The sequence below is a fragment of the Cavia porcellus genome, unplaced genomic scaffold (genome assembly GCF_034190915.1).
Source record: "Cavia porcellus strain 051 isolate PalLab524CR breed Dunkin Hartley unplaced genomic scaffold, mCavPor4.1 scaffold_1, whole genome shotgun sequence".
Lineage (NCBI taxonomy): Eukaryota > Metazoa > Chordata > Mammalia > Rodentia > Caviidae > Cavia > Cavia porcellus.
This window is the reverse complement of record NW_026947484.1, coordinates 27,648,983-27,667,407: the sequence shown is the minus strand read 5'-3', so window position 1 is coordinate 27,667,407 and position 18,425 is coordinate 27,648,983. Positions and strand designations below refer to the sequence as shown.

General features: G+C 41.5%; 1 protein-coding gene across 8 annotated transcripts in view; it reads right to left on the bottom strand.

Moving 5' to 3' along the window:
- Nucleotides 1-18,425, bottom strand: part of Ap4s1 (adaptor related protein complex 4 subunit sigma 1) — a 96,470-nt gene that overhangs the window by 60,662 nt on the left and 17,383 nt on the right. For 4 of the 8 annotated variants that reach the window (XR_010051623.1, XM_063261079.1, XM_063261131.1 and 1 more), the window contains exons 2-5: nucleotides 16,094-16,284; nucleotides 12,556-12,642; nucleotides 11,815-11,883; nucleotides 2,890-2,959 (exon numbers count right to left, since the gene is read on the bottom strand). Coding sequence is in view for 7 of the 8 variants with exons in the window: in XM_063261079.1 (XP_063117149.1) it covers nucleotides 2,894-2,959; nucleotides 11,815-11,883; nucleotides 12,556-12,642; nucleotides 16,094-16,231 (360 nt within the window). In the remaining variant the exon portion in view is untranslated. Of the gene's footprint in view, nucleotides 1-1,783; nucleotides 2,382-2,889; nucleotides 2,960-11,814; nucleotides 11,884-12,555; nucleotides 12,643-16,093; nucleotides 16,285-17,586; nucleotides 17,622-18,425 lie in introns of those variants that run through there. The other 4 variants (XM_063260963.1, XM_003464762.5, XM_063260992.1 and 1 more) reach the window with 3 other exon arrangements.

Sequence of the window (18,425 nt, the reverse complement as noted above, 5' to 3'; positions counted from 1 at the left end):
TTTTCAACATGCTACAAGTTCTGTCCTGGTTTCCTGCACTTGGGTCATTTCTTTTTAAAATCCCATCTGTCTTATTCTGTCATGTGAGTCTCGCTGGAAGTAGCACAGTCCCATACCAGGGAGAAATGTAAATGGTCCACTTGATTTCTCAGTGGAACCCTGCAGGCTCTGAAAAACTTCCCCATCCTTAAAAGGAATCCGGATGAAAAAACGTCTGGAGAAAAAGACTGTAAGGGGCTCCTTAGGAATTTTGTGAGGTTTTATCTTCCTTCATTTGCCTTATATCTGCTACCCAGGTGGTGACACAGGCTTTCCTATGCCTCAACAAATGTGAAAAGATTATGCACTTAGCACTGGGAAGGCCCCCTCTGGGTTGCAGTTACAGATTGTTTTCAATCTCTCCTGCCTACCAAGCTTCCCTGACAGCACAGACCTCAACGATTCCAGCAGCTGAAGAACAGCTATGCAGAACCTGTGGCCCAACACCGGGGGGTGGGGTGGGGTGTCGGAAACTGCAGCTGAGTCTCCACAGGGTCCTCTGTATTTCTGCTACGTACCTGATCTTACATGTCCTCTCAGACAGGTGAGAGGTAAAAGGACTCTCTGTAAGGAGTACAGGAGAGGCATGGATTTGAATGTTTTGTTTTAGTGTTTTGTTTTGTGGCTGAGGGCGGTGACCTTTGAAGAATGTCAGAAGAGACCTGCCTCCATGAAGTCAAATACAAATGAAATCAGGTTAAAACAAAAACAAACAACAGGAAAAGATACAAATTGTGTGTTTTGGTGTGGAAACTAGAATGCTGGGGATCATTCCACAGACGTGCTACAGAGCAAAGGAATACAAACACAAGTGTGCCTGGGGGGGGGGTGCAGGCTTGTAATCCTTGCACTCTGGAGGCTGAAGCAGGAGAATTGCAAATCTGAGCCCAGTCTAGGCAACTTAGACACAGATTTTATTTATTTTTAAAGAAAAGGCTGTGAATAAAGCTCAGTGTGAGACCCTGGGTTTAATTCCCATACCTAAAACAAAACAACAACAACAAAAAATAAGCACACCCTTCCCGCCCCTTCCAGTAAACATCTAATTCACGGCCTATTAACACAACTCATCCAGCCATAACACATATCCTATTACCCTATTTACATCTGACTGACTTTAATTCTCTGGGTATTTGAACTTGAGTTTCCCTGCTTAGGTGTAAGGTTACTCCATTCAGTTGCCTGGAACTAAGACAAGAGTCCAGACTCAGGGGCTGAAGCTCCTGTGGTCCTCTTGTCTCTGGGTGAGCCAGGTGGTGAGCTCAAAGTGGGTCTTGAGTTTCTAAGTCCTTCCAACAAAGTGTCTATTACCCCTTGCCATCTTCCTGATGACTTTTTGAAAAGCTCCCCCTCCTTTTCTGGTGTTTGAGAGTGAACTCAGGGTCTTCCAACTGCTGTACAGCCCTGTTTGAATTTTTCCTATTTTGGAATAAGGTCTCAAAGTCACAAAGTTGGCCTGGCTGGCCTTAAACTTTTTTTCACTTTTATTTCGAGAAATGGTCTTGCTAGGTTGTCCAAACTGGACTTGAACTTGACTTTTCTGCCTTAGTGTCCCAGAGTGCTTAGATTACAAGTGTGTACTATCATACTGGCTTGAAAATCGACTTCTTTTTTTTTGAGACAGGGTCTTACTTTGTAGTTGGCCTCAAACTAGAGGCAATCTCCTGCCTCAGCCTTCAGAATGCTGGGATTACGGGCGTGCACCACCACTCTTGGCTGCAAAAGTCTTTTTTAAGAACAGCTGTCCAAGCAGAAGGACATTTATTTTTTATTGCTTTGAAGAGCTTAAAGGAGAACATTGGGTGCTGAAAAAAAACTAGACCAGTGTCTGGTCTTGTGTCTTGTAGGTCAGAAGGATCATAGATTTAGGTCGGTCGCCACTAGAGGGCACACAGCTTTTCTCAGTTAATTTAAAGAGTTTTCCAACTACTGCCTGCAAAAGAATTTCATCAACGTGATGACATTTCCTATCAACAATAACAGGTAACGGCCATTTCTCCAAGGATAGTAAGTTGATGCAAACATACTGGTTATGAACACAGGTATACAAACACACACACATGTGAACATATATATAAATGTATGGTGTAATTCATTTTACACACTTAAGTATATGTTACGTGTCAGTAAACATTTGTAGATTCAAGCCTGTTGTGTTCTCAAAGGACTTCTTTTTTATTTTCAGACAGCTGGCAGATTTTTGAAGTAAAAAGTTAATTTTAAAGTCAAAACACCCTACTCACACAAGACCTCGTGAGCGCCTGCTAAGATCTGCAGGACACCCCCCACCCCTCGTCCCATGTTCCAAGCACAGCGTACTTGGTGCTGGGGTCCTTGGGCACCTTTGAGTTAAGAGAGAGCAAAGGAAATGTGAATGTATTCTGCTATGAAAGGAAATGAACACAAACTAGGCAATTTCCTTAACCCTTCTGCTTATCAATCCTTACAGCCTTCTGATCATGACATTTTGGACATTTATACCTGTGGCCTGAAGACCAAGCATTTCCTGATTGTATTACATAAACTTTGAAAAAACTTATCCATATGTTTAATAGAAGTTAAACTGATATGTACTATTTTTATTTGCTACTATCATAGCATAAAAAAAAAATCTTAAAAAGAATTGTCTTTTTTGGGGCTGGGGATTTAGCTCAGTGGCATAAACGCCTGCCCTGCAAGCTCGCAGCAGTTGTGAGTTCGATCAACAGTACCATTTAAAAAAAAAAGAATTGTCTTTTGTAAATAAGGGTGGGGTTGAGTCTGTGAAAGCCTGTGCTCTGGCTGCTGGGTCATGGCTGCGGGTGACACTCTGGGTTCTGCTAAATGACCTTCCTGCTCTGTGACACCTACCTCATTAGAATGACAGTTGCTTTCCCATGCTCTGGAAGTCACTACTGAAAAAGGATACATCTAGTTCACTCTGGAAAAAAGAAAAAAAATATACAGTTAAGAAGGAGGCATTTGGGGAGGGTGCTCTGAGGCAGACGCCAGCTTCTCTGCCTCTGGCCCTGTAAGCGGAAAGCCCTGAGTATAGATTGTGATTTTTTTTTAAAAACTCTAGCCTGCAGAAAAATCTGAGTGGTCAGAATAATTTCTCCTTAGAAAGTTGAGGAAATAAAATAAAAAAAAAATAAAAAAAAATTAAAAAAAAGAAAGTTGAGGAAATAAATGAATTCAATTATTACAGATGGTAGGGGATTGATATACACATCAGAAATCCTAACAATGTGCCATACGCTTTGAATCCATTGATTTTACTTCTGGAAGTTTATCCTAAGGAAATAACTGAATAGTGGCACAATGACAGGTGACAGAACATTCTGGGGGAGGTTGTCTATAACAGCAAATTATCAATAGCAACTTATCTATTAAGGAGGACTCAGTTGAGCAAATGATAGCATATCCACAAATGAGGATGCAGATATGTAAGTACTGACATACTTTTTTTTTTGTCTTTTTCTTTTTCTTTTTTTCTTTTTTTTTTTTAATCGGTACCAGGGATCAAACTCACAACCACACACTTGCAAGGCAGGCGCTTATGCCGCTGAGCAAAATCCTAAGGCCCCCCCCGCTTTTTTGCCTTTTTCTTTTTTGTCGTGTACTGACATATTGTTAGATAAAAAGCAAGTTAGGAAATGACATACAGACAGCCCTTGGTCCCCATGGAGTCTACATCTATCAATTTAACCAATCATAAATATAAAATAATCGGGGGGAAACTATGTGTATGAAACATGTAGAGAATCTCCTCACTCAGTGCTGTCATTCCCCAAAAAACAGACTATACCTATTTGTGAAGCATTTCCCTGGCATTGGCTATTATAAGATGCCTGAAAGTACATGAAACCTATGTATAGGTTTTATGCAAATACTACGCTGATTTACATAAAGGACGCGAGCATCCGGGCATTTTGATATCCATGAGGGTGGGGCTTCATATGGATGGATGACTGCATACTGTGCCATTATTCCATACATGTGTATGTCCGTATAGAAAGCGGTATAGTAGTAGAAAATAGTGTATCAAGTCTAAAAGGAAATTTATTCGGCAGCACTTATCAGTGAGTGATGGTGTTACTGATGATTCTTTTCCCATGTAAAAAAAAAAGTTTAACTTTTTAGAGCCATTTCGGGTTCACAACAGAGTTGAGAGGAAGGTACAAAGATGTCCACATGTATTGTACCCCATCCCCACACATGCATACCCTGCCCTTGTCGACATCCTGCCACCAGAGAAAAACACTCACTCCAGTGTTGTACAATCTATGGGTCTAGACAAATGTATGATGACATGTATTTACCCTTCCCTTCCTTCCTGTTAATATGCATTTTCATTTGTTTTCCCAAGGAAAACATGTTTATAACGTGTTTCAAAGTGTATGGCACAAAGGGAGAAAATGGTAGGCAGAAATAAGTTCATTTGTGTGTGAACGGACATCAGTTTGTGAAACACAGCGTGGAAACCCTCCTGCCTCAGCTTCAACTGCAGCAGCTATGATCTCTTGAGAAGCTGCTCCTCTGAAGCTGATTTGGCTTTTGGTTTTGAAAATGTGATATTGAAATGCTTCTCTCAGCCCAGACAGTATGAAACTGATCTCCAAATTGAAAATTTAAAAACTCAAAGATTTTTTAAAAAAAGCCCCCAAACATTTATTTTGTAACTTAAATTTTTTAAACCAGATTTTATGGTATATTTTAGATACATAGTGATCACATTCATCATAGAGAATTTATACCTATAAATGACATAACTTGATTCTTTTTCCCCTCATTTCCCCACCCTTTCGGTCCCGCCACTCCCTATTTACAAAACCTTGGTTTTTTTGTTTTTGTTTTTGTAGCAGGGGTCAAACTCACGACCTCATGCTGATCTGGCAAGGGCTTGAGCTGCTGAGCTAAATCCCTGGCTTCACAAAACCTTTGTATCCGGTTTTTTTTTTCCTTTTTTTTGTTTTTTGTTTTTTACTTTTCCCTGCTTGCCTTCTTCCTTCCCCTCTCCCTTGCTCCCCTCTCCATTGGAACATTTTTCCTGTTTCAAAATACCTAATATACATTTTGGTTCTTATGTACACTTTCAGTTTCTCACACCAGAGAAACAATGTGCATTTACGCATGTGTGTTTGACTTATTTCGCTTAAGAATATAGTCTCAAGGTACATCCATTTACCTAGGAATGTTTTAAGCTTATCCTTCTTTATTGGTCTCCAAACATTTAAAACTTTCAAACCTAGCTTGGCATGGGCATGTAGGCCTATAATCCCACCACTCAGTAGGCTGAGGCAGGAGGATACACAGAGGTCACAGCCATCCAGGCTGTGAGTTTAAGGGCCAGTCTGAACTACATAGTCAGACCCAGTCTCAAAAATAAATAAGTAAATAAATAACTAAAACGAAACTCACAAATCTAAATATAAATCTCAGCTGCCCAGGCACTCTCTGATTGGGCCGATCAATTTACTTCTCAAGTACTCTTCCCTCTTGTTTTCTTTTTGCTAAGGTCTGATTCTGCACTGGGTCATCCTTCGGACAGTCAAGGCCTGCATAATCACCTTGCTTAAATTAGATTCTAAGCTTTACTTCTGTGGTTCATGTGGTCACTCACTCCCTAAAATTATAGCAATAATTCAGCAATGTGCTATTTATTTTTAGATACTGAATGTAACAATTAAAAAACCTTAGCAGTGTTCATACCCACTTTTTATTCTGCCTCATTTAAAACACTGTTATTCTGGGAAAGCATGTTCTTCTCAGTGGATGTCTCATTAAAGTGGCTAATCGTGGCCAGCTCTGAACTGCAGCGCCTGACTTGGACCCAGTTAACCTTCACTTGAGAGGAGTCACCAGGAGATAAGCAGGAATGACAGCTATGAATTCAACATGGTAACCACACACCTGATGCAGTGATTTCATTTTAATTAGTTACAATGACATACAATTTTTTTTTTCGTTTTTATCGGTACCAGGGATTGAACTCACGACTGCCTGCAAGGCAGGCGCTTATGCCGCTGAGCTAAATCCCCAGCCCCAACATACAATTTCAAAGTGAATCCCACAGTTACCCTCCACATGTCAAGGGCTCCATGGTGCATGGCTGGGACCACTGGAGCGCAGGGTACGGGAAAGCCTTCTGGACAGTGCTGGTGCCCTCTCCATGCAGTAGCGCAGAGTGGATTTCAAAGCCAGTCCCAGCGCTCTGCCCCTTCACAGCCAGCCCTGGCCTGGCCTGACCTCTTGCCCTTGCCGAATCCCTTCTTGTTCTGATGCCCTATCTCATCACTGGCCGCTAGCCATTCCTCCAGTTCCAATTCCTAAATTAGGAAAGTTCTGAGAGCAAGCCTTATGAATTAAGGTAATGGTTCTCAAATGTAAGCATCTATCAGAGTCATCTGGGAGGTTTCGAAAAACTAGTTTTAGACTTAGCAGTCTAGGTTAAGACTGAGAATTTATTTATTTTTTAAAAACACAAGGTCTTGCCGGGCATGGTGGCTCACGCCTGTAATCCCAGCGCTCGGGAGGCTAAGGTGGAGGATCAGTTTTTTTTTTTTGTCTTTTTCCTTTTAATCGGTACTGGGGATCGAACTCACAACTGCTTGCTTGCAAGGCAGGCGCTTATGCCACTGAGCTAAATCCCTAGCCCCTGGGAGGATTGTTGAGAGTTCGAGACCAGCCTGGGCTACAAAGTGAGTTCAAGACCAGCCTGAACTGCATAGCGAGACCCTGTCTCAAAAAAGACAAAAAAAAACAAAAAACAAAAAACACAAGGTCTTACTATGTAGCACAGACTGGCCTTCAACTTGCAATTCTCCTGCATCAGCCTTTCAAGTGCTGGGATAACAGGTGTGTGCCACAATGCCTCAGTTCAGAACTTGCATTTTTAATATATTTCACTTTTCCCTTAAAAGACATCACCTTTTTTGAAGTACAGCTTAAAATAAGTGTGCAGATTAATGACTTTTCCCTTCACCCTATACTACCAAGGCCTCCAGAGCATTTCCAGGAGGAGCAGGGCCCCATCTCAGCATCTCCCCATCCACCCTGCTTGCATTGCTGGTCCAGGAGGTGGACTGTAAGAACCAACCACTGTACTAGGCTGGTGAGGATGGGCTGGTGAATGGGTTCATGGAGGAGTTCGCCAAATTTCTGGCATTAGGAGCATGGCTGAGAGTACAGCTTGTGAACACGTGGCTTGCCCTGTGCAGGTTTAGTGTACTTGAGCTTACTAATTATGGCAGATTCCATTCTGCCACAGGAAGCAAAAGCTTGGAAACAGTTCCTTCCTAATCTTTTTTATATAAAAGCAAAATAAACAAAAACAACTTTGAAAAAATAATGAGCTCCTACCACTGCTATTCCTTGAGAATATCTAATCAGCCCTCAGGAAGACTCGTGGCTGCAAAGAAAATCAAACTCAAACACCAAAAAGGAAAAAAAGAAGACCGTTGAGTCTGAATTTCACTACAAAGCCATGGAATGAAGACAGTGTGGTGCCGACGAAGGCATTTCCTCTCAAGTTAGGAAAAGGCTGAGGATGTCCAGGGTCACTGCTCCTATTCCATACAGTTCTCCACATTCTAACCAGAGCAATTAGGCAAGAGAACAAAACTACAAGGCACACAAATAGGGAAGGAAAACTCAAATTATCCTTGTTTGACATGATCTTATGCCGTGAAGGCACTAAAGTCTCTTCCAATAGACTTTTAGAGCTGATAAATAAATTCAGCAATGTAGTACGGGATAAAATCAACACTAAAAAGACAAACAGCTTTATTACACACCAATAATGGACTAGCTGTGAAAAAAAATCTGGAAAACAATTCTATTCACAGTAGCTTCACATAAAATAAAAAACCGAGGGATCAATCTAACTAAGAAGGTGAAAGACCTCTACAATGGAAATTTTACAATACTGAAGAAAGAAATGAAGATGAACCAGAAGATGAAAAGACCTCCAGTTTTCAGATTGGCAAATTAGTTTCTTTTTTTTTTTTTTTTTTTTGTACTGGGGATCAAAGTTAGGACCTTGCACTTGCCAGACAGGCACTTTGCCACTGAGCTAAAATCCCAGCCCTAAATTAATAGTTTCAAAATGGCCATTTTTTTTGTCTTTCTTTTTTATTGGTACTGGGGATCGAACTCACGACTGCCTGCTTGCAAGGCAGGTACTTATGCCGCTGAGCTAAATCCCCAGCCCCCAAAATGGCCATCTTATCAAACATGACCTACAAGTTTAATGTAATTCCTATCAAAATACAACGGCACTCTCCACAGAACTAGAAAATCCTAAAATTCACATGGAAACACAAAAAGACACAGTAGCCAAAATAATCCTAAACAAGAGCAAGGCTGAAGCAATCACAATACCTGATTTCAAATTATACTACACACTGGGTGTGGGGGCGCATATCTATAATCCCAGCACTTGGGAGACCAGGCAGGAAGACTGCTGTGAGTTCAAGGCCAGTTAGAGCTACATAGGTTCAAAACCAGCCTGGACTGCACAGCGAGACCCCCATCTCAAAGGAAAAAAGAAAAAAGAGGCACTTCTCAAAAGGAGAAATACAGAATGGCCAATAAGTATATGAGAAAATATTCAACATCTTTATCCATTGGCAAAATGCAAATCGAGACTACAATGAGATTTCATCTCACATCCACTATCATCAAGAATACAAAAAACTACAAATGCTGATGAGGATGCACCAGCATGATGGGTAAGAATGTTAACCAGTATAGCCACTGTGGAAATCAGTATAGAGGTGTGTGAGACACTAAATAGAGCTACTGTTTGACCCACTTACACCACACCTTGGTATATACTTGAAGCAATTAAAGACAGCATACAATAGGGACACCTGTGTACCCATGTTTATTACAGTACAATTCCTAATAGGCAAGATATGGAACCGGCCCTGTTACCATCAACGTATGAATCGATAAAAGAAATGTGGTGTGTATATACAATGGAGAGTCATTCAGCCACAAGGAAGAATTCAGTTCTGCCATTTGCAGGAACATGGAGGATCTGGAGACCATCAAGTTCAGAGAAATAAGCCAGACCTACGTGTTGTATGTTTTCCCTAACATGTGGAATCGAAAAAAGATGACAGAAAAGTTGAAAGGAGACTTATTAGAGAAGGGAAAGGGACTAAGAGAGAGGGGTTGGGCAAGTAATAGGGGGGCAGAGACGAGCAAAATGTATACATCAACACTCCCAAACTGCGAAACTAGGAGGAGGGATGGCAGAAAGGGGTGGGGCAGGAAGGTGATCCAAGTGTGTTACGTGCAAGTACAGATCCGCCAAAATGAAACCCTCTAGTCTGTATCACCAGTAAAAAAAAAGTGAGAAAGAGGAGGAAGTGCTATCACAAGGAACACTTACAAACAAGACACTATACTGACTAAGGGTAAACATACAGATGAGTAGAACAGAACTGAGTGTCCAGAAACAACTATTTATGGTCAACTGATTCACAGCGAGAGTGCCAAGAAAAAGAACAGTTTTTCCAATACAAGCTATTTGCATAACTCGACAGCCCCATGCAAAAAGAATGAAGTTTCATCCGCAACTTACTCAGAATGGAACACAGACCTGTATATGAGCCGAAAGTATTAAATTCGAATAAGAAAACACAGGAGTAAGTTTTCATGATTTAATTAGGTTAGGCAAAGCCAAAAACATAAGCAGTCAGATGGGAATTCAATCTAGACACTGGAAAGTAATTTGGCAGTTCATAAAATGTTAAATATGGAATTACTACACCACCCAGCAATTCTTCCCCCAGGTATATGCTGGTCTTCATCAATAGGTTAAAAACTATTATCAATAGTTTTTATCAATAGGTTAAAAACTATTATGTTTCAAAAGGTACAATCGAGAACATGAAAACTGCTGAATAAGAGAAAATATTTTCAAATCATAAGGGACTGGTATTCTGAATATATAAAAAAACTCGTGCAACTCAATAATAAAAAGACAAACAATGCAATAAAAATAGTCAAAGGAGCCAGGCATGGTAGCAGATATGCCTGTAATCCAAGCAATTTGGGAGGCTAAGGCAGGAGGATGGAAAGTTTGAGGCCAGCCTGGTCAATTTAGCCAGACCATGTCTCAAAACTAAAAAACTGGAGGGAGTAGTCTGGGGATGTAGTTCAGTGGCGAAGCACTTGTCTAGCATGTGTGAGACTTTGTACTTCAACAATCCAGTGTGGGGGTCAGGGGTAGAGCTCAGCCACACAGAGCCTGCCTGGCAAGCGTAAGGTCATGAATTTGATTCCTGGGACAAAAAAAATAAAGAAAAAATAAAAAAAAGCAACCCAGTTTAGGGAAGCCTAAAGAGGATGGGCAGGATTGGTGCAAAGGATTAAGCATTTTTTTTATTTAACAAAGAAGATGTATCAGGGGCTGGGGATTTAGCTCAGCGGCATAAGCGCCTGCCTTGCAAGCAGGCAGTCGTGAGTTCAATCCTCGGTACCGATAAAAACGAAAAAAAAAAAAAAAAGAAGATGTATGAGAAGCCAATAAACATGAAAAAAATGCTAAACATCATTATGCAAACCGAAACCATAATTGATCAGCTTCTATATCACTGTATGTTCACAATGATAGCTATTACTTAGCAAATAAATTTTGGTGAGGATGTGAAAAAATGAGAACACTCATACTCTGCTGATGAGAATTTAATCTAGGCACTGGAAAATAATTTGGCAGTTCATCAAATGTTAAATATGGAATTACCATACCACCTAGCATTTCTGCTCCTCGGTATATGCCCAAGAGAACTGAGCACAAGGTTCTATATAAATATGTGGAGATAAGTGTTCATGGCAGCATTATTTATAGCCAAACACTGAAAATAACTCAAATATCCATCAACTAAATGAATAAAGAAAATCTGGTATATTTACACAGTAGAATATTATTAAGCAATAAAAAGGAAAGCAGAAGCCAGGGTGGTGATGCCTGTCTATGATCCTGTCATTTGGTAGGCTGAGGCAGGAGGATTGCCTTGAGTTTGAGGCCAGCCTGTGCTACAACTAAGTTCAAGTAAGTTCAAGGCCAGATTGAGCTGCATAGTGAAATCCTGTCTGAAGTAGACAAAAAACAAAACAAAACAAAACAACAACAAAAAAAGAAAGCAGGACTATACTATGAGCAGATCTTAAGAACATTATGCTAAATAAAAGACATCAGTCACAAAAGACCTCATAAGTGCATCATCCTATTTATCTGAAATGTCTAGAACAGTCCAATGCATAGTGACTGGAAGAGGATTAATAGTTACCTAGGGCCTGGAGTAGGTGGACAGGGATAACTGGGGGAAAGTCTACTGGGTATTATGTTTATTGAAATTTCTTTATTATAGTGATAGTTGCAGCACTTGTGTAAACACTAAAAGCTACATACTTTGGTGAACAAACTATATGGTATGTAAATTATATTTCAATACAGCTATTATAAAAAATGATTCAAAACACACTCCTGGATTCCTATAGATGAGTCGACTTTTCACCCTCAAAGCAAGAGTTTACATGGAAATGATAAAGTGAAAAAGGTTCAAGTGTCTTAGTAGGGAAAGCAGAGTGAAGAAAACAGAGACCAAGCAGGAGCAAAATTTTGTGACCGAAAAGTAGTTAGTCTTTTGAGAGATAGTCCTTTGTAAAGATCTCACACATACACAGGCTCATAATTCTTTGGATGAGCCAGAAGGAAAGGCAAGGAAAATTGAGCATCATTTAGGCTGAGGCAGAAAACCATTTTTTAGCCATTAGACTTACCACTTGGCTGAAGTACACATCTAAAACTTCCACAAAATTGTGGATGAATTCATAAATGGCCATCTCATTCTGAAATATAAGAGGAATAGCGCAATTATGGTTAGCGTGGTGGCCAAGTGCAGTGGCACAAACCTACAGCCCGAAATCTGGAGGGGTGATGCAGGAGAATTGCCCAGCTTGGGCAATTTAACTATTTTGTGACTCTGTCACAAAAGAAAAAGGGGACCGAGGATGTGTATAGCTTAGTACAAAGACCCTGGGGTTCGATCCCCAATATTGAGAAAGAAAAAAATATTAGCATAGCCCTTTTATAAAGCAGACCATAGAAATTTGCCCAGTTCCTGGGTATGGAGGCGCATGCTGTAATCTCCCCCCTTAGGAGGCTGAGGCAGGAGAACTGCCACAAGTTTGAGGAAAGCCTAGACTATATGGAGAGTTTAAGGCCAGCCAAACCATATATAGTAGAGAAAAAAAATCAGCTGGATGTAGTTTCACAGGCACCATCTCAGCTATGCAGGAGTCTGGGCAACGCAGCAAGACCACACACACACACACACACACACACACACACACACACATACATACACACAGGCTTCAGATGGCATGTGCCAGCCCCTAGGTTTAGTGCTTACCACTGACAAAAATCACAGTAATTCTCAGGGAGATAGGTAGGAGAAAGAATACAAATCAGAGCTATCCCCAATTCCCTTGTATTTTCTGCACGCTCTTCTAATATCTTACCTCAGTGTCATTAACTCCGACCACAATGAAGAGAGCTGCGTACTGCCGATATATCAGCTTAAAATCCTTATATTCAATGAAAGAACACTAGACAAAACACAGAGAGTTATTAATGTCTTTCTGCAACAAGAGACTTCGTCAAAACGACATGCATAATTTTGGTTTGAGCATTTGCCACACAGTCCTGGAAATCTGGAACACTGAAATGTTACACAATCTTCGGTGGCCTTCTCACAGCACTCGGGGGCTCCTTGCTAGCAGCTTGAGGGGCAGTGGAGAAGCGGTCTGAGTGATCATCAGCCTTTCCCCTTGTAGTCTCTCCCGCCCGTCTCTTGGCTCTGGGTAGAACTAACCCAGCACACAAAGCTAATGGACAATCAGTGTTTTAGACCGCCTCCATGAAGATACACAAACGCGACCAAGATTCTCTTTTTTTTTTGTCTTTTTCCTTTTTATCGGTACCAGGGATCGAACTCACGACTGCATGCTTGCAAGGCAGGCGCTTATGCCGCTGAGCTAAACCCCCAGCCCCCAAGATTCTCTTCTTTACACCTCCCCATGGCGTCTTGGGACAACCAGATATACTGAATGTACATTTAATAGTCACTGAGAAGACAAACAGTGAAAGCAGCACTATGTGTGTGTGATATATGTGTAAATATATATAATACACACATACTTTTTCCTAGACTCATAATAAGAATCAAGTAGATTCTTCCATAAATTATTTCCAGATGGCCTTTGTGTGGTGGATGCTAGACAAAATCTCCCATCGTAAGTACTGCTTCATATGAATTAATAACCAGCTTCCGTGCAGCGAGTTGTATAATGATACTCCTTTCTCACTCATCTCTCCCTGACAGCCACAGCAGAGGGTTGCGGGTCGGCACTGGGAACTGGACAGGAGGCCGAAGACACAGGGTTATTCTTCCTCTGCCCCTGTCACAGAGTGCTGACTGAATGTGACTGAGTGTAAACTTCATGGCCTTTTTACTGGGAGATATTACTGTTGGGTGCTTGGATCTACCTGCCACTTATGCTGCAAGATTTTGTTTTATTTTGTTGGTACTGAGGGTTGAATCTAGAACCTGAGCTATAGCCTGAGCACTTTTATTTTTTATTTTGAAACAAAGTTCCACTAAATTGCCTGGGCTTGGATCAAACTCATGATCCTCCTGGCTCAGTCTCCCAGAATGCAGAGAGTACAGGTGTATGCTATCATGCCCAGGTGAAGCTGTAAATTTTCATTACGGAAACTCCTCCATAGGAAAGCCATTTGATAATATACCATGGAGGGATCTGAGTCTTGTATTTAAATTTAGAATAAAGGTAATAAGACTGTTTTGCAGCTTGTGACTCATGGTAGGATCGGTGAAATTTCTGCTCAGTTGGATTTTTCAAGGAAAAACAACTCATTTAAACTGCAGGACATTTTTCCCTTTCCCCCGCTAGTACTGGAGAGTGAACCCAGTCCTTTTTAAATTTCCTAAAATTCTGCAACAGGGTCTTGTTAAATTGCCCAGGTAGGACAAACAACTTCTGATCCTCCTGCCTTAGCCTCCCTCAGGGCTGGTATTAAAGGTGTGTGCCATTGCACCCAACTGAGGGACATTTTTCAAAGTCTTTTAGGAGTTTTTGATGTTAAGAAAAGAACATCAAAGCACCCTTGTGGATAAAATAAACACTAAGCTAAAATGATAATTTAGTGCCTGATTATGCCAAAGGAGCAGTGGGTTTCTTTTAAAATACAAAATAATTTAGGATGCTTCAAAAATTTCTAACAGTGTATGTTTAGTCCAAAGCTTGTATTTTAAGCTGGTCACAGTGGTGCAGGCCTGTAATCCTAGCTATTTGGGAGGCTGGGCAGAAGGATCTCAAGTTTGAGGCCAGCCCGGTAGCTTGTGAGAGATCCTGTCTTTAAATAAAATTTTAAAAAGGGTAGGGATGTAGCTCAGTGGCAGAGAACTTGCCTCACAGATAGGAGGCCTTGGATTCAGTACTGAAAAAAAAAAAATATAGGCTCGTATTTCGGTGAAAATTATGTTTAACATTACAGTGACTGTGTTCTGCAGAAAGATTCAAACAGCAAACAGTGGCCTGTTTCCCTTTACGTACAGCACATGGCTCTTCACACAGCCCTGTGCACTGTTTCCATCCAGAGAAGTATGCTGCAAAAGCTAAAATTGTAATTTGAATAGGAACTCTGAGATGTTCGAATTAGAAAATAATTTGTTGTTGTTTTGAGATGGGGGTCTCACTGTGTTATCTAGGATGGCCTTGAACTCACTATGTAGTCCTGGCTGGCCTCGAATTTGCAGCAAGCCTCCTGCCTCATCCTGCTGAGTGCAATTACAGGTATGCACCACCACCCCTGGCTGCAAAATAATTTTAAAAGCCCAGGGAAACACATTTGCACCATGTAACTGTAACTTCTGAGGTCTAATGTAACTTAATAGCTTCTGACTTGGCAGTTGTCCCCACACGTAGCTTTCTACATGTGCAAGGGAATGGAGAACAGAGGAAACTAATGGGTGATTAAAACAAGACTTTGGATTGGGTTTCAGTTGTTGAGTTCTGACAGATTTGCCATTTAAGACATGGGTTAGATAATTCTCTAAAGTTCTTTGTAAAAAATTGGTTCAACTTAAAAAAATACTCCTTATGGGATGGGGTGGAGCCTTGGTGGTAGAGTGTGTGTTTAGCACGTGCAAGGCTCTGAGTTTGATGCCCAAATCAACACCCATTAAAATTCTATTTATTACTTTAATGATTTTACTTAACCTTCAGAGTTTGGGAGGAGAGGGCTGGGGATTTAGCTTAGTGGTGGAGGGCTTACTTGGTACACTCAGGGCCCTGGGTTCACAAGACCCTAGTCATTTTTGCAGCACTAGAGCCACACAAAGAAAGAAAGAAATTTTGGCAGGATAGACAGGTTTGTTGTTTTATATGACTTTTTAACTTCCATTTTTCCTCATTTACATGATAAAATAAAAAAGTTCACATCAAGTTTGCTTTGTTTTCAAATCTCTAGTTCTAGCACTGTATCAGTGTATAGTTACAAAAATGATAATTGAGAAAAAGTATTGTCCCCAAATGGGAATCATATTATTATCCTCCAGCACAAATGATATTATTATCCTTGAACATTCACCTTCAAACTAGTCATTTGACCTTCAGTTTTTGGCTTACAGAAAGCCACCTGCTACAGGCACTCCTAAGAGTTCCAAGGGCTGAATTCATATGAACAAAAAAGGATTATGTTTACTAGCAGGAGTAAATTTAGCTGCCACTTCTATGGTGTACTCAGACACATATACTGACCTAAGTAAGAACCCAAGACTTTTTCGGCCTTTCTTGTTTTTATTCTCTTCCAGGGATGTAAAGAGAGCTACGCTTCCTTTGGTTTTCATTCCTTATTTTTCCTAGTAGTTGTTGAAGGAAGGTAGCTCAGAGGAAATGACGGCCTTGAGACTCGGTAATAGCACACCTGCCAAGGCTGAGCCGATTGCAGGGATGAAGGAGAACATCAGAAACTTACCTGTTCGGTGGATCGAGAGAGACAGGTCTTTATGACCTCTGTTTCCAGAAGTGTGCGCTTATTAATGTCCACGTGTTCATAGTACTTAGACAGTCGAGTCTGTCCTTGTTTATTCACCATAAGGAAGAATTTTATCATTTTTTCCCTGGCCAGTGCTTTTCCAAATACAGCTCAAAAGTTCTAAGCTATAACTGGAACAGGAAGAAAAAAGAACAGTAAGCTGAGATTAAGTTTCTCAACATATGAAGTCTGTTCTGTAGATGAATCAGAAGTAAATAAAATATTTAGTAACATCGGTTTTCACAGCAATGAATTAAATGAGGTTTTCATAAGTAAAAACCAAACATAAATTCTCATTAATTATCTTCAAAAACAATTTTGAGCAACAGTAATTCTACTCATATTCATTCATTCATTCAATTTATGCATCAGTGTTATTAGGTACCAACTTTGGAGCAAGCATCAAAAAAATATGGAGGAGGGGCTGAGGATTTAGCTCAGCGGCATAAGCACCTGCCTTGCAATCAGGGGGTCGTGAGTTCAATCCCCGGTACCGATAAAAATGAAAAAAACAAAAAAAAAAAAAAAAAATGGAGGTGAAGAAATGATATTTTTTTTTTTTTTTTGATACTGGGGATTGAACTCACAACCTCACGCTTGCCAGGCAGGCACTTATACCACTGAGCTAATCCCCAGTGCAGGGTTTTGTGGAAGTCTTTACTTGTTTATTGTGTGTTGTCTCATCAGACTGTCTCGGTTACTTTTCTTTCTTTTTTTTGGTGGGGGGTTTTAGGAATCAAACTCAGGACCTCGTGGTTGCCAGGCAGGCATTGTGCTGCTGAGTTATATCCCGGGCCCTTAGGTACTTTTCTTTTCTTTTTTTAAGGTACTGTTCTTGTTGCTGAGACAAAACACCCAACATCTAAAGTTCAAGGAGGGAAGGTATTTGGCTCACGGTTTGTGAGGGGTTGGTTCCGAGGCGTGGGGGCATCACAGAGCAGAGCGGTTCATAATGGGCAGCAAAGCATGAGAGTAGGGAAGCAGCAGCAAGCAGAGGCAGGGCAGCCCTCTCCGTCCCTTATATTCCACCAGGGTGGGTCCTCCTACCACCACCCAGAACCCTACCAGTCAGTGAACTGACTCAATCTCACCCCACACCCTGGAAAATCCCCACCTACGGCTGTGGGAGGCTTTGGCGGGGGGGGGGGTAACAGACAGTAAGCATCAGGAGAAAGAGGACCCATGCATTCCAGCAGGGTCCCCACGGCTCCTGTAGAAGGGCCCGACACCAGGAAATGTGTAAATACTGACAGCACGGGGTGCAAGAGCTGGCAGACTCTCCTTACCGCCCCGCTGCCTAGCTGTCAACAACCCACAGAGGGACCAGTGGAGGACCAGGGCTGTGCAGGGTCACCTATTTCTTCAGGCATTTGATAAACCAACCCATTCTCCTTCCCAGTGGTGTTCCAACATGCTCTCAACATTCTACTCACAACTTGGCGGTGTGGAGACTTTTAATGCTTCCTCCCTGCAAAATTAAAAAAGCAAGAGGAGGAAAGGAACTGGGAAACCAAGACTTGACCGGCGCAGCCCCCCAATGAGACAGGAGAGGCTTCAGGTGGGTAACAGGAACTGCCCACTTTATTGTTGCGGGTTCTGGCTTATATATCTGACTGTGGCCAATCAGGCTGCCACGAGGGCTGCCACGAGGAGGAAGGGCTGGAATGAGACGCGGGCTCTGGCTAATATACTCAGCTGTGGTGAATACGAAGTGAGCACGGGGTGGCTAATTTGGAGAGGGACGTAGCGCATTGCGGAAGCTGGCGTGGTCCTTAGTCCCGGGTGGGGTATGGTATGTTGAGCACCTGCGCCCAACAAAGACTGAATATCACAACATCGCAGGAGGCAGTTTCTAAAAAGGGGCCTACTTGAAGTGAGGTATGCTTTTGGGTTGCAGAATTTATGGTTTAAAGAAAAAGAAAGAAATATATGGGTATTGGAAGGAGGGATAAAAATCTGATTTCAGCTCAACAAAGTTGTGGCTCCCTCTCTATATGGTTCAGGACATATCCACCTCCTGGACTTTTCCCTTGAGTACTGCATCGGGAAATACCTTTGCCAGGTCTGAAAAGTAGATTCACCCCTTCCCCAGCTCTGTGTGCTGGGAGTTCCAGGTAGAAAACCCTTTGTGTTTCTGACCTAGTGCGCACCTCCTGCAGCCAGAGGAGAGGAAGAGTAGGGAAGGAGAAAGAATAGAACAAGGGGGAGTAAGAGGAAGAAGAGGCAGACAAGGGATGATTTTTTCCCCCTAGTTGTAGGGATTGAGCTCAGG